The sequence below is a fragment of the Geotrypetes seraphini genome, chromosome 15 (genome assembly GCF_902459505.1).
Source record: "Geotrypetes seraphini chromosome 15, aGeoSer1.1, whole genome shotgun sequence".
Classification (NCBI taxonomy): Eukaryota; Metazoa; Chordata; class Amphibia; order Gymnophiona; family Dermophiidae; genus Geotrypetes; species Geotrypetes seraphini.
Window position 1 is genome coordinate 63138937 of NC_047098.1, and position 20655 is coordinate 63159591.

General features: G+C 46.0%; 1 protein-coding gene across 5 annotated transcripts in view; it reads right to left on the reverse strand.

Moving 5' to 3' along the window:
• Window positions 1-7973, reverse strand: part of LRRC75A (leucine rich repeat containing 75A) — a 188804-nt gene extending 180831 nt beyond the window's left edge. For all 5 annotated transcript variants that reach the window (XR_004537157.1, XR_004537156.1, XR_004537158.1 and 2 more), the window contains exon 1: window positions 6690-7973. Coding sequence is in view for 2 of the 5 variants with exons in the window: in XM_033922846.1 (XP_033778737.1) it covers window positions 6690-6956 (267 nt within the window). In the remaining 3 variants the exon portion in view is untranslated. The remainder of the gene's footprint in view (window positions 1-6689) is intronic.
• Between the last annotated feature and the right edge of the window lie 12682 nt (window positions 7974-20655).

Below are 20655 nucleotides of genomic sequence, written 5' to 3' on the forward strand. Positions count from 1 at the left end.
CAACACATACCTCCTAATATTAAGACAATTTGTAAGCCTTCTGCCGCAAGCACGCGAAGAAGGGGTCTGGGAACACCCCCTGTTTTACAGTGCTAGACTGCCAGCTGTCATACAAGGCCAGCTCTTCTGTCTACTAGCTGGAAGGTACAAAGCATGCATCTACACTGCCCACTTATCCCAGTAATTGGTTAAAGTGTTTTCAGCAGAACAAACAGGGGAATGAGAGAAGAGGCTCATTAAGTCTCTCAACAAAGCACCTCAGCTGAGCTACAACTCCACCAAACAAAATAGACCCTTTGTTCCCTCAAATCAAAGTCAGACGACACTCCTCTAGCATCTATGCTGGACAAGGGCTGCCAAACCAAAGAAAAAGCGACAGGGATCTTAGGGCTAGATTCACTAAGGGCACGGATCCGATCCGTGTCCGGGGGCTGACTCACGAATCGCCCTCATGCAAATGAGGGCGATCGGAATCCACGCCCCCAACCGCCTGCCCAGATCGCTCTATAGCGTTCCCAATGCATGCACAGACCATGTGTACATGGCCTGCACATGCGCTGGCCCTCTTTTTTTGGGACTGATTTTAACTTTTTTGCGAGCCCATGGTTTTAACTCGCAGGCTTAAAGCGGGTTAAAACCAAGGGCTCGCAAAAAAAGTTAAAACCAGTTCAAAAAAAAAAAAAGAAAAATTAGCTCTGTCAGGCTCGGAGGGCCAGTGCCCGGACATGGTTTTAACTCGCAGGCTTAAAGCGGGTTAAAACCGTGGCTTGCACTGCGGGGAAGGGCAGGAGAGTCGTTGCGACAGGAGAGATTCGGGCGAGAGCAGGGCGGCAGGAGAGATTCGGGCCGAGAGCAGGAGATCGAGGCAGGCAGGAGATCGCAGTAGATCGGGGCAGACCAGTGATCAGGCCAGAGAGCAGGGCGGCAGAAGGCAGGGCAGTCGGAAAGGACCTCAGTGACTGGTCCTCAGCAGTCGTTTATTTTGGATCGGCCAGCCCAGTCGGTGTTGCTTTTTTATTTTTTATGTCTTTACTTTATTGATTTTTGTTACTAAAAGATAACAAAATACAGGAAAATAAACAATGTCATACATAAAAAAAAATCTAATCAGGCAAAAATGAACATCAACTCCAGTCCACATTAATGGAGCCAAATACTACTCACTTCAGTTATGTAATGAGAAACAAATAAAAACAAAATAGAGTATTCCTGGCAGGCAAAATAGGCCTCAATCAAATATGTCATTTTTTATCTTCAATCAAATTAGTATCTGGAACATTCTGCACAGGTTTATCTGTCAAGAAATTTTCCAACTATAATGGATCTTCAAAAATAAATGTATCATTCCCATATGTTACAAGGCACTTGCAAGGAAATTTTAGGAAAAATGCAGTTCCCACGGTGCTGCTTTTTTTATTTTAGTGAATCGCTTCCTGCCTACATTTGAATGCCGTTCCCCCTCATTTGCATGCGCGGATCGGAGGATGATCAGGACAGAGGTTAGTGAATCGGGTCGGAGGGAAATCGGATCGCAAACCGATCGGTACGTTATCAGTTTGCTTAGTGAATCTAGCCCTTAGTAACTAGACATAAGAACATACGAATAGCCACACTGGGTTAGACCAGGATTTAGCCCAGGATCCTGTTTACACAGTTGTCAATCCAGGTCACAAGTTCCTGGCAAATAGTAGCAATATCAAACCCAAAAAAATTCTGAGAGAAATTATATTCAACAAAACATCAAGGATTCAGCAACAAAAATCTACTACCAAAGAATCCACTAATTCAGGGGTGTCCAATGTCGGTCCTCGAGGGCCGCAGTCCAGTCGGGTTTTCAGGATTTCCCCAATGAATATGCATTGAAAGCAGTGCATGCAAATAGATCTCATGCATATTCATTGGGGAAATCCTGAAAACCCGACTGGACTGCGGCCCTCGAGGACCGACATTGGACACCCCTGCACTAATTTAAACACAATATAAATAAATCCAAAAGTTAAGTCAACCAGTATTGATCCAAAAAAATACTTATCTTGCAGGGCAAATGCCTGACAATTAATATTGCTCCTAACATATATTAGACAGTTAAAAATCATCCCAAAAATAATATCATTTTTATTAATAACATCATCAATCATTAAAATACAAATCAACCAAGAACACAAACATACACATAACAATACAAACAGAAATCAGTGTACAACAAAATCAGATCAACGAAAGTCAAATCATGGAAAAGACAGAGGAATCCATTATATACATCAAAAAGTAATATATCAATCACTTATCTCACAAAAGTCCAACCTTCGATAAAACCCGCCTCGGCAGTCAAGCCAGGGCGAGTGGAGTCCTCTCAATCATCCAACGACAACAAGATCAAACAAAAATCCAAAATTCATGTGCAATCATCCAAAAAAGTCATGTGCAAGTAAATCCCAAGATGAATAAAGTGCAAAAGTGCAAAGATGCAATAATGATAAAACCAAAGAAGTCAAAACATCAATGACCAATGTTCAGTGGATAGACAAAAAATCATTAGGTCCTTCAGCACTATTCCAGTGCCCTCCTCCTGATCTGATTTTGTTGTACACTGATTTCTGTATGTTTGTATTCTTGGTTGATTTGTATTTTAATGATTGATGATGTTATTAATAAAAATGATATTATTTATCGGATGATTTTTAACTGTCTAATATATGATAGGAGCAATATTAATTGTCAGGCATTTGCCCTGCAAGATAAGTATTTTTTGGATCAATACTGGTTGACTTAACTTTTGGATTTATTTATATTGTGTTTAAATTAGTGGATTCTTTGGTAGTAAATAGTAGCAATATTCCATGCTACCAATCCCAGGGCAAACATTGGCTTCCCCCATGCAAGGAGCAGAAGAGAGTGGAAGCTGACAGCACAAGCGTGCTCTCTTTGGAAAGTTCCTCACTTTGACCACTAAACACCTCTGGTTTTCCCCAACTTCCTTAACCCAAGAAGCAGTTTTTCCTTCAGTTACACTGGAGGAATCTTTTGCATAAAGAAGGGAGATCATTTTTTCTCACGTCTCCCGCTGCCGGTGGGGGTGTCGTGGCGAAGTTGCTTGGCAGCGGGATGGAGTGGGCATCTCTCCCACTGCCTTGAGGGGTGGTGTTAGGGGTTTGCTTGACGGTGGCAACATTTTCTGACAGGTCTGAGAATCAAACCTTACTTTTCTGTCAGAGCCTGGGCCAATCAGCACTCAGGCACTGATCAGAAAGTAAGGCAATGAAAGCTCAGACCTGTCGGCAAATTTTGGCTACAAATGTGGCCCAGCGAGGTTAGAGAATCACTTGTTGTACTACATTTGCATACTCTGATTCTTATGTGAGCCAAGTATAAGATAATGAAGCCATTGTGACATCTCTGATAAGCTTGGCTCTTATTGGTGGAATGAGACGTTATGACATAACAATATCTATTTGTTTACTCCTACTTCATGCTCTTGATGTAACATCGCTGCATTCCTGCAGCCTCTCCTGTTGTAAACCGTCTTGAACTGAAAGGTATGATGGGATATAAATAAAGCTATGATTATTATTACTACATTCTTCAATGCAAGGCTTGAGAGGCAGTAGCTGAGCCCATTCATACTCTGATTCTTAAGTGAGCCAAGTATAGGTTAATGAAGCCATTGTGACATCACTGATAAGCTTGGCTCTTATTGGTGGAATGAGACATTGACGTCACAATATCTGCTCTGGATACCAGAGACTATCTCAACCTCAGTCCTTCTACACCAGCATTCTTCAATGGCTGGGCCCATTCATACTCCGATTCTTCCCTCTCTCCTTAAAGAATGACATGGGGATGGTTATCCGCAGGGATGGGAATGGTGATGAATTCTGTCAGCGTGTCATTCTCTTACTTCTGCAGCAAGACTTAGCACCCCAGGAACACAAAGCCACTAGCACAGCCCAATGCAGGGAGCCTCTCTTTAAGTGTCAGCTCCTTCTCCGACATCACTTCCTGGACCTGCGCCAAGGAAGTGGAATCGGAGGAAGAGCCGACGCTGGTGTGAGCAGCAGGTTGGGGGTTGCTAAAGAGGTACAGGGGAAGGGAGGGGGCGTGGAAAGAGCAAATGGGGTGAGGGGGCGGATAAGAGGGCAGGAAGGGGCACCCCGGGTGCTTCTCACCCTTACCACCGCTCCCTGCAAAGATCTCCCCTCACCCACCATTAGACACAGAAATTCCAAATGCTTAAGCCTTTCCCCACCTTCTTGCCTCCCCCCCATCCCGATCCTGCAGGCACCCTAGTGCCTATCTTTAGTAGTCATTGGTGGACCAAGAGCTGCGACGAGAGGCACATCCTGTTGGCAGTCAACCAGCGCCAGCACCTCCCCGTCCCTCCGCACATCTTCTCTTCCAGCACACCCCCCCCCCCACTGGCAGCTCAGGGGCTTTGCGGATGTCACTATGATGACATCACACAAGTGCGTGACATCATCACGGCGATGTCTGCACACTTCCAGATGCCTCGAGCCACGACCAACACGTTTAGCGTGCCACAGCTTGGCAAAATTTGTGAGACATTGCTCTAGGGAATTTAGGTACCTCAGCACTGTTCCCTCTAGGCTGGGCAGGAGTCCTCCGACTGCACTGCTGCCAGCAGGGTGAGGGGGTGCTTCAATGTTGTGTCTTCCATCACTAGGGACAGGTAGGTTTCCTGGAATCCTGCAAATAGTGGTAGTGAAATAGCACCCTCTAGTGGCAGGACTATAGCTGGAGGATTCCTGCTCAGCTTAGAGCGAACAATGCAACTAAGGCGTACGCGCTAAGCGCAAATTTTATCAGGGTAACTACTTGCCATTATGGAATACTAGTGCAAGTTCATCTTACATGCCTAACCTGAGGCACGAACACTTAAGACCACCTGGCTAAATGCCCACAGAATTCTATAATCTCAGCATGTAAGGCTAGGCACCCCCTGACCCACCCATGCCCCTCTCACATCCACTACCCTAAGCAGTTGTGCACTAAAGCAGCGTTTCTCAACTCGGTCCTGGAGTACCCCCTTGCCAGTCAGGTTTTCAAGATATCCACCATGAATATGCATGGAAGAAATTTGCACACTATAGAGGCAGTGTATGCAAATCAAGTTTAGAAAAAAAATTCAATGTGGATATCCTGAAAACCTGACTGGCAAGGGGGTTCTCCAGGACCGAGTTGAGAAACACTGCACTAAAGACATTATTTATTTGTTTAGATTTCTATCCCGTTCGCCCGGGAGCTCAGAACGGGTTGCAATTGACATTCACAATAAAATTACAGGCATTCGTAGAAGAGACAGGTGAGAAGACGTAGAGAGAGAAGGGGAGGGGGAGCATGGGAAGGGAGGAGGGGAGAGATGGGGGAAGGAAGCAGGGAACAGGAAAATGGGAGGACAGCCAGTGGTGGACAGCATTTTTCTGTCTGCCCCCCCAAACTGGAATTCAATGCTGGGCCTTGAGCAGGCTTCAGCATTGAATTTCAAGTTTTCTAATAGCTGCCCAACGCATACCCGGTTCAGTCAATATTCAGTCTTAACTGGCCATGGGCTAGTGCATAACGGTAGAACCGTTATTCATTCCAGCCTATCTATGTGCTAAACATTGTTGCTTAATCAGACTCTGCCCCCGGCATAGCCAGCTTCCTCTTCGGCACTAACTACGGTAGTCATTTCCAGCAGCACCGCTCAGTTAAGTTTCACTGAAAATGGCTGGATAGCCACATACCAGTGAGTTAACTGGTCAGGGACCGTTCCTAGACAATTACTGTAACTCGTTTTAAGCATCAGCTCATAAGATTACAGAATAGCAACGCCGAGGGAGATGCTGAAAAGTTCTCAGCCCAACCAACCAACTTCCTCAATTCCGAGCGCTATTTTTCCACTGTAGCTGTAAAGATTGTAAGCTCTTCTGAGCAGGGACTGTCTCTTGAATGCTAAACGTACAGCACTATAGAAATGATAAATAGCAGAAGTAGTCGTCTTATTTTGTTAGCTGTCAATTTGCAGAAAAGCACTGGTTCGCTTCTTGGCTGGGCTGAGAACTTTCTAGCACCCCCCTTGTAGGCGCAGTTGCACTCATAACCACGTGGCACCGATTAATTTCAATCAGTGATTGTTAACCCTGTCTGGGACCTAATTTAACAATCCAGCTACAGGTGGAACTGGCACCATTCTATATGCACGATTTTGCGTGCTAAGCTCGAAAGGGGGGTGCAAAATTATAGTCTTATGAGACAATTGTACGCATAGGAAAAATCTAAACTACATCTCTCTTAGGGCATTGATACTATCAAATCTGATGATTCTTTAAGGTTAAAAGGTCACTCTATTAAAACATTTTCAAATAAATAGTTAGGTTGAAAATATGATCGATGATCTGGAGGGAATGGGAAAACGAGCCAGAGTGAACGGCACACACTGCGCTGTGACCAGGTCTAGGGGTACCATGACCCTATTGCAATCGCATGGTCCTAGGAAGAGAAAAAGAGCACTTATCCTGTAAGGCCTTTGGGGCAGGGACTTTATTCCAATAAGGCTGTAAAGCTGCCTAAAACATGTGGAAAAGCGTGTGTAGTATTTCATTTTTAAAAAAAGCTCCCTATTATCCCGAACCAAGTCCTAGATATTACGCCCCCAGATTTAATTCCGGGTAACCCTGCTCAGCGCTCACCTGTCTCAGGTGTTTCAGCAGCTCCGTGGCCTCCTCCTGTCTACCTTGTTTCGCCAGCATCAGCATGTCCTGGATCATACTGATCCGCCTGTGATAGGGAGGGAGACCCCCACCTTTCCCAAATTTATCACTCGACTTGGCCATGAGAGAAGCAAAGAAATCGCCCTTTTCCCGGTTGGAGCTCTTCCTGCGGGAGCCGGGGGGCTGCTGAGGGCTCTCTCCGCTGCCACCTGCAGCCTGGCAGCCTTTGGTTTGCTTGGTGCCCATGCTGTAGCCCAGGCACCCAGCGATGCATCCGAAGCGACTTCATGCACGATCCCGCTGGCTGGGGGTTCAAACCGACGAGACGGATCCTCGGGGGAAGCTGCAGCCGAGGGCAAGCGAGAAGCCAGGCGAGCAGCGTGTTCAGGGATGGAAAGGAAGCCAGCAGGCAGGATCCGGCGAACCAACCAGATCCGGAGCGGCGGGGCTTAATTCGAACCCGGATCCCGGATGGCATTCACTGCAACAAGGTTCCAAACTTTCCTGCTGGAGTGAGGGGGGAGGGGCGCAGCAATCCGTGCCCAGCCTGTCTGTCCTTCCAGAGGCAAAAGCATCTTCTGCAGAAATGTTTATGCCTGTTCTGAAATTCTCCCCAATCAGGAAACCATCCGGATCAATCAAACGTCACTTTTCCGCTGTTCAGGATACCCCCCTCCCCCCCAAATACGCAGAAACCCCCCAAATCGCCGGAAAGTTCGTAGGTCCCCGGGATCGGGGCGACCTGCCGGGCTCCTCTTCCTCTACTTTCTCCCGAAGCGGAGGGACGGGGGCGGCGCTCAGCGCTGCCTCCCGCCGCCAACTTCGGCCAACTGTTGCGCCGACGCCTCGCCCAGTCCCCTCCAGCGCCCCCGATGGGGCTGCCAAGGGCGAGCTCCTCTTCCTGCCCGCCGAGCCGGGCACAAATGAATCCAATCAAGGCAGGAGACGAAACCCAGAGAGGAGGGAGATGCGATGGCTGGGGGGGAGGGCGAGGAGGCTTTTCCCAGCCTCAGGAGGGAGGCGGTTCGACAGAGGAGCGAAATGAGCCCCCCTCCCCCTGCTCCGAGCCTTCCTTCGCCTCTTCCCGGGAGCTCCTGGCCGCCTCCGATTGTAAATCTCATGTGCTCGGCGAGGAAAAGGAGGAGCAGCCCGGGCTGCCGTCCAAGTGGGCGGGCCTGGGCCGGGCCGGGCCTGACGCTACCGCCCCGGCTCCGGCTCGTTCCTCCCGTGCAGCCGGGGAGGAGGCTGGCGAGCGCTTCCACGCGCGGATCGGAGCTGTGTAAAGAGGGGGGGGGGCGGGGGGGCCGGCCCCGCCCCGCCCCGCCCCGGGGGACTTCCTGGTCGCCGCGGCCCATCCAAAGGCGTCTCTGCTCCCCAGCGGCGTGGACCGGGCAGGAGGCCAGTTTGGGCGCCCCCCCCCCGCACTATTTTCAGCCTCAAATTAGCAATCCGTATAGTGGGTATACTTTAAGGGGCCATCTGATTTTATCAATTCATTAATAATAATGCGGGCAGCCTCCCTGGCTTAGACTGATACCAGCCCTTTAGGTGTTTGTTTGTTTTTTTGCAATCGATTAACCTTCTTGCATGCTAAATCGTTTTCACAGGGATGCAGCAGGTGTATTTCATGTCCACGTGGCGCGAATGTAATCAGGGGGGGGGGGGAAGGGCGCCCCTTCACTTTCACAGATGTGGCAAAGGTTTTCAATGAACCTGCAGGGCCCGCATTGGGCACCTGTTCTTGCCCTTTGTTACCGAGTAGAGAGTTGTACGGGGACAGAAATCCCACCCATCCCCACCAGGATCCTCTCCGTCCCCACCCAAACCCGCCAGGATCCTCTCCGTCCCCACCCATCCCCATCAGGCTCTTCTCCATCCCCACCCATCCCCGCCAGGATCCTCTCCGTCCCTGCCAGAATCCTCTCCATCCCCACCCATCCCCGCCAGGATCCTCTCCGTCCCTGCCAGAATCCTCTCCATCCCCACCCATCCCCGTCAGGATCCTCTCCGTCCCCATCCGCCCCGTCAGGATCCTCTCCGTCCCCACCCATCCCCGTCAGGATCCTCTCCGTCCCCACCCATCCCCATCAGGCTCTTCTCCATCCCCACCCATCCCCGTCAGGATCCTCTCCGTCCCTGCCAGAATCCTCTCCATCCCCACCCATCCCCGTCAGGATCCTCTCCGTCCCCATCCGCCCCGTCAGGATCCTCTCCGTCTCCACCCATCCCTATCAGGATTCTCTACATCCCCCCGAGGATCCTCTCCGTCCCCACCCATCCCCGCAAGGAATTACCTCCCTCCCCGCCCGTCCCCATAAAAAGCAGCAATTACTTCTGACAGGATCATCAATTCCACAGTTTCTTTTGTGTTTGCGCTGCTGTTTTCCTTGTGGAATCTCTTTGGTGGAACCCTTTTTTTGTTTTCTGTTCAGGTAATTAACTTATAAACTCCCTCTTTTAGTTAGGCTCACGTGTCCATTATATTATATGGACGAACCCTGCTTCCAAAGCCTTCCATCTCCGTGGGAGTCCCGTTAGCTAGAAGGGGGTCCCCGTGGGAGTCCCGTGGGTTATGGGGGGATTCCCGCGATCCCCATTCCCGTGCAGACCTCTACTACCGAGACTCCTTACTTGCAAGACTGAGGAAGAACAGAATGGGATGTGGTGTAAAAAAAAAAAAAAAGACACCAGATACAAACCACAGGTTCCAGAGAGAGAGAAGGCTTCCCCATCTCCTCCCCCCCCCAAAAAAAAAAAAAAAAAAAAAGGGCCAGTGAGTTTCTTTTTTTTAATCTTTATTCATTTTTAAAATTCACAATTAGGGGTCCTTTTATCCAGCTGCAGTAGAGGTTTAACACGCATTAAACCGTCTGCCGCGCTAGCCGCTAACGCCTGCATTGAGCAGGCATTAGTGTTTCAGCCGGCCGCGGGGGTTAGCGCATGATGAAATGTCCGACGCGCTAACCCCGCTAGCACGGCTTGATAAAAGGACCCCTAAGTGTAACACGAAATACAATCATTTAATATATCATCAAATTATAGCTCTCATCAAATATCCCCCCTCCCTTATACCCGACAATTAATCATAAGCAAAAGAAATCATAAAATAATCCCACCCCACCCTGGACGTGTATGAACAAAAGGGAAAAAAAATGATATTCATTCTATGCAGTAATTTCAATCTTTACAGTATCTTGGTAATGGCTCCCAAATAACCTGAAATTTCTTAAACTTTCCTTGCTGCACGGCCATTTTGAATATGTGACACAAAGAGTTCCACCAAAAGCTATAATTCAGCCTATCCCAATTTTTCCAATTATTCGTAATCTGTGCGTTTCTATGGAAGAAGGAATTGCTAGTCCTGTGGCATAGGAAGTTATATCAGTTTATTAAAAAAAAAAAATTTATACCGCTTAATCAAATTTCTAGGCGTGTACAATACAAAAAATTCTATAAAAACAAATTAAAATTAGAAGTACTAAACAAGACCAGGGTAGGTTAATAAAACATATGAACTTACTTCACACAAATGGGGGAAAAGAGCTAGAACTACAATCTTTGAGGAAAAGGGGAAAAAACAATAGGTGAGGGGAAAAAGCTATAAAGCTTTGTTTTGGTCCTTAAAAGGACAGTTATTGTCCAAAAGCGTCCTGGATTTTGATTTAAATTGATTTAATACGGATTCGATGCGTAAATGATTAGGCAGCAAAGGGAACCACGTTAGGGAATTCCCCTTTTCAAACAGCCTCGGCCTGTTCTCTGCTCTCACAACCCCTCCAAACTATCCCACACCTAAAAATGCTCCACCTGCAACAGGCCCACCTCCAAAATACCGCCACAACTGCCCCATCACCCCACACACTGGCCAACCCCAAAACGACCCCCTGCAAATAAACCCGTCTCGCACGCCATCACCTCACAAACTGTCTGTTCCCAAAAACTGCAACTGTACCACAGTCCTGTAAATCACACACAACTACCCCCCCCCCCATATATACAGTCGTGTGAGAAAATTAGGACACCCCATGAAATATTCAGTTCTTTCTTAAGAAATGTTCAAATATCAATGTCAAATCTTTTTCTTTCTTTTTTTTTAATTTATCTTTGAAAAAGAAAGTGATGTAATTGCAGGTAAACGACAAACATTTTCCTTGATTTACTCATGAAACAAAAGATATCCCCCCAAAATGTGTATTCAAACTGAGAAATAAATTAGGACACCCTACACCCCAATAGCTAATGTTACCCCCTTTGGCTGAAATAACTGCAGTGAGACACTTCTCATAGCCATCTACCAGTCTCTGATATTGGTCTGAGGACAGTTTGTCCCACTCCTCAATGCGGAATTCTTTCAGCTGTGAGATGTTTGAGGGGGTTTCTTGCATGTACAGCCCATTTCAAATCACGTCACAGCGTCTCAATGGGATTAAGATCAGGGCTTGGACTCAGCCACTCTGGGACTCTCCATTTCTTAGTTGTCAGCCAGTGCTTGGTGGATTTACTGGTATGTTTTGGGTCATTGTCAAGTTGCAAAGTCCAGTTCCACTTCAGCTTTAATTTTCTTACAGATGGTCTCATATGTTCCTCAAGCACCCTCTGATACATGGTAGAATTCATGGTGGATTCTATGATGGTGAGATGTCCAGGTCTTGCTGCAGCAAAGCATCCCCAAACCATGACATTTCCACCTCCATGCTTCAAGTTAGTATGAGGTTCTTTTCCTGGAATGTTGTATTTGGTGTATGCCAAAGATGTCCTCTTTTCTGGTGTCCAAATAATTCAGTTTTAGACCCATCTATCCATAGAACACTATTCCAGAAATCCAGGTGTTTGTCTACGTTCTCTCTGGCAAACTTCAATCTGGCCTTGATGTTTCTCATAGAGAGCAAAGGTTTCCTCCTTGCACACCTCCCATGCAAGTTAAATTGCTACAGTTTCTTTCTGATTGTAGAGGCATGCACTTTCACATCAACAGTAGCAAGAGCCTGCTATAGGTCTCATGATGACATCTTAGGGTTTTTGGAGACTTCTTTTAGCATCTTGCGGTCTGCTCTGGGGGTCAACTTGATTGGATGGCCAGACCGGGGCATGTTGGCAGTTGTTTGGAAAGTCCTCCACTTGCACAGTATTTTCCAGACCGTGGAATGGCTAATGTCAAATTCTTTCGAGATCTTTTAAAATTCTTTACCAGACTTATTAAGCTGCTACAATCTTCTTTCTGAAGGCCTTTTAATCTCACCATGGTGTTCACTCTCACTGCAGCAGTCATGAGCACACCAGACTAAATGTCTGAGGTTTTTTAGTAGGAGAAACCTCCTTTACAATGCTGAGTAACGATGCTCTAATCATGTGCACCTCTGAATGATATGAGCCACTTTAAGTGGGAGGATATGTGGGGTTGTCCTAATTTATTCCTCAGTTAGAATACACATTTTGCATCAATAAAGCTATACTTGTTGAGAACACTTATAGGTCTTTGCCATTTCATCTCTGTTTTCTAGAATGCTAGCATAAATCTACAGTTAATTCCAGCGCTAAAGACAACTGAAAGGCTGATATAAATGCTGACAACTAACTGTTAGCAGTGGTACAGTAAGGGGGTGGGGGCAGACCCCCCTGGGCACTATCTTTGAAGGGTACCTCTCCTCCTCTCTGCCCCTCCATGTACCTCTTTAAATGATCACTGGCGCACGCTGCGTCTTCCACCTGCTGCTCGCATCAGCTTCGGCTCCCTTCTGATTAGAGAATGACACGGTGACAAATTTCATCACCGTTCCCGTCCCCGCGGATAACCGCGGGAAATAATTTCATTTCATTTTTTAGTGTCTATTTCAGCCTCAGTCCTTCTACACCAGCATTCTTCAAAGCAAAGCTTGAGGGTCAGTGGTTGTGGTCAATCATACTCTGATTCTTCCCTCTCTCCTTAAAGAATGACATGAAGATGGTTTCCTGTGGGGACGGGAACGGTGATGAATTTTGTTACCGTGTCATTCTCTATGTCACTTCCAGGTGAGCTGATGCTCTTAGTTCACTCCAGTGTTTACTCCACAATGGCAGCCTAAAATAGTGCCGGTACTGGCCTACTGGTGTTAAAAACTAATTACAATAATGAACAAATGGAATGAGCAGCTCAGGATGTTTGTTGTCCGTAGCTATCATCACACCATAAAGCTAGTCGTTGGCTAAGAATGTTAGTTGCCCAGTGATAACAACTACAGATAGAACACATTTTGAACTTCAGAGGACTTTGCCACTCAGCAGTACTTGATTACATATTAAATTAACCAGATATTAGCAGGTAAATTTAATGCATCTCTGCAAGACAAAGCATAGTTCACGCAATCCATGTGTAATAAGGTCCGCAGCGTATCACTTCTCCTTTAATTCCTACATAAGAATTAAGCAAACCTAACTTTCAAAAAATATGTATGCACATGATCAACGGTGAGGGAAATGTATTTTATGTGGCTTCATGGCAAGCAGTCTGCAGTTTATTACAGCAATCCTTACACACCTTCAGCAAACAGAGCTCTCACGCATCCCGTTTTTTCCCTCTGATTATACTAGGTTGAAGGACAAGGGTGAATGCTTCACCACGCCCTCTCCAGACTGCACACATATGTCTGTGAAGGAAAAGCTGCAGGAGGCCCAATCTGGACTCACCTCCTTCTTAGGTAGTGAGCTTATTTGGGCCCTGTACATAGAAACATGATGGCAGATAAAGGCGCCATCTTGGTGAGGGCACAGGCACCACCCTCCAGCAACCTTCAACCAGCTGTCGTGCCAGCATCGGCTCTTCCTGTCATCACTTCCTGGACCGCACCAATAAGTGATGTCAGAGGAAGAGCCAACGCTGGCGCAACAGCAGGTTGGGGGGGGGTTGCTGCTCACACCAGGAATATTCCGGTACACTGACATTTTGAGCGTAGGACAAAAGCACTCCGACAAAGCTGCACTGACAATTGCGCGCAGGGATGAATGTGCAATGCCGCCTGAAACCGCTCTGACCGTTCCCGTTAATGCCGTGAGAGGGTGTGGGGGGGGGGAGAAACCCCAGTACACTGAGAAATACTTGCGCTTCCCTCCCACACCACCCCTCAGAGCGGAAGAGCTGGTATTCGGGAGGAGAGTGGGACTTTTCGGTGTATTGTAATCTAATCTAATCTAAACCTTAAGTTTATATACCGCATCATCTCCACGAACATGGAGCTCGACACGGTTTACAAGAACTTAAATAATAGGTAGAGAAGGGTAAAGGTTTACATGAAACTTATGTGTAGAAGGGAGGAGGAAAAGGGGGGAGGATAGAGTTACAATTTGGTAAAAAGCCAAGTTTAACCACTGTGCCACACTCTCTTCTAAGAATGCTGCTATACTGAGGTCCATGTCGCTGTTCACCAGGTCCATGTCGCTGGGTGACACCAGCTGCTCCGGAAGCTTATTCCAGTGCCCCACCACTCTTTCTGGCCAAAGAGGACAAGCATGCCTGGCCTTGAACACACAGCTGTGTACTGAGCTTGGGGGAGGTCCATTAACATTCCCAAATTTCTGCCCTAGACCCCAGCTGTGTCTAATACTAGCTCTGACAGATGTACATTTTTTAAAAAACTGACATATTTCTAATCACTAAACAGAAAATAAAATTATCTCTATCACTTTTTTGCTGCCGTCAGGACACATTAGTACTTAGCACAGCTTTGTGAAAGGGTCCCCCAAGAACTGCATTGAGAAAACTAAAATTTAGTCAAAAATGAAGAGGGTATTAATTTTCCAGATTTTAAGTTCCTGTTTATGTTTATCTGACATGGCTTGCAGATGGGAGGGTGTCTAGGCGGCTGCAGTTGGTGAGGGCAATGGTTAGTCCATGTCCTCGGAGTAGTTTGCCAATGTCTCAGGCTTGGAAAGTGGGTATCTCATCATCCAGAGATAACTGCTACAGTAGTTTGTGGTCCAGTGCTTGAAACTGTGCTGGCCTGGGCCAAGGGCTTATTTCTCTCTGGTTCAATCTTGAGCGAGATACAAATTGTTTGTTCACATCAGTGACACCCTACTGCCATCCAGTGGAAGCAACTAAGAACTACATAAACCTCTTTCCAGATGAAACAGGTAGTTCATGAGTTTATTGAATTTCCAAAACAAACAGAAAAAGTATACACAAGATGCAATCAGTGGATATAGCAATGACAACAATGGAGTAGGTAGTATAAAGAAAGAAAGAAAACAAAAAAATAAAAGAAGCAGGTGATTAATTTTATGTCTTCTCACTCTTTAAAGAAAGCGAAAGAGCAGTGGTGTGGTAAGGGGGATGGGTGGGAGACCACATGCCAGCACCTCTCACCCCCCACTTGCCATGCTCATGCCCTCCCTCCCTCCCCCGTACTAATTTAAATTTTTGCCAGCATGAGCAACTTCTCTGGACTGCTGCTTGCGCAGGCCTGGCTTCCCTTTGAAATCACATCCCAGTTGTGAGGCCAGAAGTGACATCAGAGGGAAAGCCAATGATGCTGCAAGCAGCAGGCCGGAGAAGCTGCTTGCACTGGAGAAATTTAAAGAGATATGGGGGGAAGGAGCAGGGGAGCACCACCGCCTCCTACCCCTGCTATGTCACTGTGAAAGAACAAGATAACTGAAGAATAAAAAAACTAAGGCCTAGAATCACTAAACTCATGGATCTGATCCGATCCATGGGCGATCTGATCCGTGGCTGGGCGACCGATTCACGAGCCTGCATGCAAATTGACTCCATCGGATCGCTGCAGAGCGATCCAGACGAATGCACAGACCATCTTCTTTGCCTGTAGATGGTCTGCGCTTGCTCTCCTGACTTCCCTCTCACCGGCTCCAGGGACCGAGCTCGGTCCACAGTTTCCCAGTCCCCCGCCACCGCCTTCCCTCTCTTCTTCCTCAGCTCCAGCGAGGAAGTCATAAGAACATAAGAAATGCCACTGCTGGGTCAGACCCGAGGTCCATCGTGCCCAGCAGTCCGCTCACGCGGCGGCCCAACAGGTCCAGGACCTATGCAGTAATCTTCTATCTATAGCCCTCTATCCCCATTTCCAGTAGGAATTTGTCCAATCCTTTCTTGAACCCCAGTACCGTACTCTGCCTTATAACGTCCTCTGGAAGCGCATTCCAGGTGTCCACCACACGTTGGGTAAGTCCTGCCTGAAAACTCTCAACTTTCCCCCTCGCTCCCTCTCTGTGGATTAGGAGAAATAATAATAGGAGAAGCAGCCGCCATCTTTCTATTTTGGTACTACTCAGCAAAACCGCCTCACACCAAAGCTCTCTAGAGTCTAGACGGTCAGAAGGTAAAACCCCCAACTTCTGTTGGGTTTTAGTACAGGGGGAGGGAGGGAGGGCGTGAGCATGGCAAGTGGGGGTTGAGAGGTGCTGGCACACCCAACAAGACGGTGCCCGGTGTGGTCTCCCACCCATCCCCCTTACCACACCACTGCTCTTTCGCTTTCTTTAAAGAGTGAGAAGACTTAAAATTAATCACCTGCTTCTTTTATTTTTTGTTTTATTTCTTTCTTTATACTACCTACTCCATTGTTGTCATTGCTACAGCCAATGAAAGCAGTGCATGCAAATAGATCATCATGCATATTCATTGGGGAAATCCTGAAAACCCGACTGGATTCTGGCCCTCGAGGAGGGACTTTGACACCCCTGCCGTGTAAGCTCTGCCTTAACTGCACAAGCTTCGAACACTTAGGATTTTCAAGTGTTTGAGGTTTGTGCAGATAAGGACAGAGCTTGCAGGAATAGGGCAAGGAAAGGAAAGGAAGTTTCAAGTTTTTATTAAAATTTGATGTATAGCCATGCAGATGGTAACCCGAAATTGGAAGAACTACGACCGCCTAAATTTTCCTTTCTGGTGGGCAAATTTGTGCTCCAGCTATAGATATGAAAAAATGAATGCCGATAGTTTGGGGCACAGTAATTTATTTAAGCTGGTTTGGGGGCCGTTGACATCATATATTACCTCACTATAGTAGGTCTTTGATTATGAGTCAGTTTTGGTTTATTTTTGTACACATCCAGGAAGGGGTGGGGTGGGGGGGGGGGCTATTTCTGTCCTAATTTTCTTTTGAATATGTCCACATAGGGTGACTTCAATCCTATCTCCCCTCAGCCATCTCTTTTCCAAGCTGAAGAGCCCTAACCGTTTTCGTCTTTCCTCATACGAGAGGAGTTCCGTCCACTTTATCATCTTGATCTTAACTTTTTCTAGTGTTGCTATATTACCCGTCCATCCAGAATGACACACCTATTGCACTAGAAAAGCATTTATCCAAGAAGCATTTTTATTGAAACCTCATCCTTATATCAAAACTACAGAAAAAGCTACAAAAAAACCACAAACAAACCCTGCGTCCATAGGAAGGGCAAACCCACTGATCAAACTTAGTATCATCATGAAACATAATTGTGAAATCCAGCAGTTTATTTGCAAGCGTGACAAGAATCTGCTTTTAAGGCAACTTGGCGGCTCAGGTAGCAAGAGCCATACGACAGATGCCCTGGACTGGTTCCTCAGCTAGATCTTCTGTTCTCCAGGTTGGTTGGGGGGCTGCAGAAAGAAGATTTGCTTGACACAGGCAGACATTCAATTTGGGGTGGGCATGGGTTCAAGGTGAGCGAGAGCACAGAAACTCGCCCCCTCCGTCCTGGCAATCTGAGCTCTCAACTGCCTCCACCCTGGCATATCCCTTAAACACAACTTCTTCACCACACGCTGCTCAGTGCCAGCTCGTAGCCGTTCCCTAACACAACATCCTGTTTCCACAGAAGTAGGTCTACATCAAAGGGAAGGCTGTGGGCTGGCGCTGAGCAGAGTGCATCGGTCGCTGCCTGCTGCCAGTGAAGAAGCGACCTTTACGTGGGAGAGAGATGCAGAAGTTTGCATGCTGGCAGGGCTAGTGGATCCCTGTCAACAGCATCATAGGTTTGTAAGAACTGGGTGGGTCGTGGCTATGCCATTGTCACAGCCTCCTAGTCAGGGCCCTTGCTTGAAGGTGGTACCTGGGGAGTGGATTCAAGGACCATAATTGCAGGGTTTCAGATAGAGCAGGGTTCTAAGACCATCACAGCAATTTAGTTTAATTTTAATAACTTACTTTCCACCTTTCCATGAAGGTGCAGTGTAGTGAAGGAGTAGCCTAGTGGTTAGTGTTGGGCGTGGCATCCGTTAGAAACCAGTTCAAATCTCACTGCTGGCCGTTTTTTGATCTTAGGCAAGTTGCCAAGCTCTAAATAACCTCAGGAACAAAATTAATTGTATTCTCTGGAGACAAGAAAATACCTAGTGTACCTGAACATAACTCGTGATACGCCATCGCTGAAAAAGTGAGCGCAAAATCCAAATAAATCCAATTAAAATAATCATCCAGACATAAAACACTATAATTCCTTTAAAGCAGGGGTGAGCAAACTTCAGCCCATGAACCACACCAGCACCAGAATTCTGGCCCTCTCCACAGCATTAAAACTCTTCCTTTCTGATTCGTGACCATAACAGGGGGAAGGGGGGAGAGCGGTAAAGGAACCTTTTACATCAAACACAGCCTTAGGGCTCTTTTAATTAACTACAGGTATGTGATGCTGGATTCTGTGCTAGGAGTCACTGCCCAGGAAAAGGATCTAGGTGTCATTGTTGAGGATATGTTGAAACCCTCAGCTCAATGTGCGGCGGCTGCTAAGAAAGAAAATAGAATGTTAGAAATTATCAGGAAAGGAATGGAAAACAAAGATGAAAATGTTATAAATACCCTCCTATCGCTTTATGGTATGGCCACATCTCGAATACTGTATGTAGTTCTGGTCACCATACCTTAAAAAAGATACAGCGAAAGGCGACAAAAATGATAAATGGGATGGGACGAATTCCCTGTGAGGAAAGGCTAAAGCGGCTAGGACCCTTCAGCTTGGAGAAGAGACAGCTCAGGGGCGATATGATAGAGGTCTATAAAATAGTGGAAGGGTAGATGTGAATCGCTTGTTCCACTCTTTCCACTGGGGCCTTCCTTCTGCCTATATACGCTGATGACATTCTTTTAATTGTTCCCTTGGATCACATTCACCCAGATTTTAATGTAGTTCAATTATGTTTGGATAAAATTGATAAATGGTTAAATGAGAATTGTCTTAAAATCTCAAAAAGCAGTAGCACGTTGGGTAACTGGTATGCCTATCTCCCCTTCTTGTTCACCTTATCTTCGAGGTTCTCCAATCCAACTGGTTGATAAGCTTAAATATTTAGGAGGCTGGTTGGATGGAGCCCTCACTTTTCAACAACATATAACTTCAGTCACCCACTCCGTTTTCACTCTCTTCATCTGATTCAATCAGTCCGTTCTTATATAGATAAGGCTTCACCTGCTACCCTTTTGTATGTTCTCATTTCATCAAAACTTGAATATTATAATATCATCTACTCTGGTCTCAGATTGCCACTGACCTGGGTGGGGGAGAGCCCGGACTGGATCTTGGCACCCTGCATTCTGTATTTGGGTTGGTTTATATTTGAGTATATAAGGTATTACAGCATTTATAGACATATAGCAATATATTATGTATTACCTTCCTTTTCTTGAGGCATTAAGACAGGAGGTGAGCAGCCACAGTGCTCAAGGGACAATTCAGTCAGGTTTTTAAGATTTCCATGATGGATATGCATAAGATCAATTTGCATACAATGGAAGCAGTACAAACAAATCAATCTGAAGCATACTCATTGTAGAAATCTTGAAAACCCAACTTGGTTGTAGCCCATGACCACGGCTGCCCACCTCTGTATTAAGATCTCAAACTATAAACCCTAGAGTAGTACCCTAGGACCGCAGTTTCCCTTTTGGGCCTTAGTTTCAGCCATTCCCAACTTTTAATAACAGCCTTACTGGGTCCATCAAGCCCAGTAGCCCATTCTCACGGTGGCCAATCCAAGTCCCAAGTACCTGGCCAAAATCCAAGGAGTAGTAAACAAAGACTTGAACAATAGAGTGTGCTCTTGCCAAATGTTGCTGCTTTTTCGTTATTAGGAACTGAGCAATAAAGAGAATGCCAAAAATTCTTTAATAAAATGAGTCGCAATCTACTTAAAGAAGCAACTGCAGACGGGCAGGAATGGATTTAAGATTACAGCACATAACAAGGCCGACCAGGGGATGGAGGTGATTTGAGAGACTTACATTTTAGGACACTAGGCACATCTGTAATTTAATTTAGGCACTTATTAACTGCTTAAATAAGGATTCAAGATTTAGAACTACATAAAAAGCCACAAAGATCATTATTACATTGTTCATATTAAATAAAATATATAAAAATTAAAACTATAGAAGTAAACTATTGAACAATGAGTACAAATAAGCACTCTACAAAATCTTTTAAAACACTAGGCATAAATTCACCTAAAGAATGACAGTAATTAGAGATTTTGCCAACCTCACATCACTTAGGGGCCCTTTTGCTAAGTTGTGCTTGTAAATAATAATATTTTTTTATATACCGCCAAACCATCAGTTAGTGGCGGTTTACACAATGGTATTACAGTAGGGCAGGGGTAGGGAACTCCGGTCCTCGAGAGCTGTATTCCAGTCGGGTTTTCAGGATTTCCCCAATGACTATGCATTGAAAGCAGTGCATGCAAATAGATCTCATGCACATTCATTGGGGAAATCCTGAAAACCCGACTGGACTACGGCTCTCGAGGACCGGAGTTCCCTACCCCTGCACTAGGGAATAGAAATACACAGTCATAAAACAATTTTTAAAATAGAAGAAAACACAATTCAGAATAAAAACACTACACAGTTGATTGTACGAATAATCATAAATTGATTCGAAGCTTAATACCTTAATAAATTTCAAAACTAAAATCAATTTTGTATTTCATATTTTTTTGAATAGATAACTTTTAACATCTTTCCGGAATTGATAA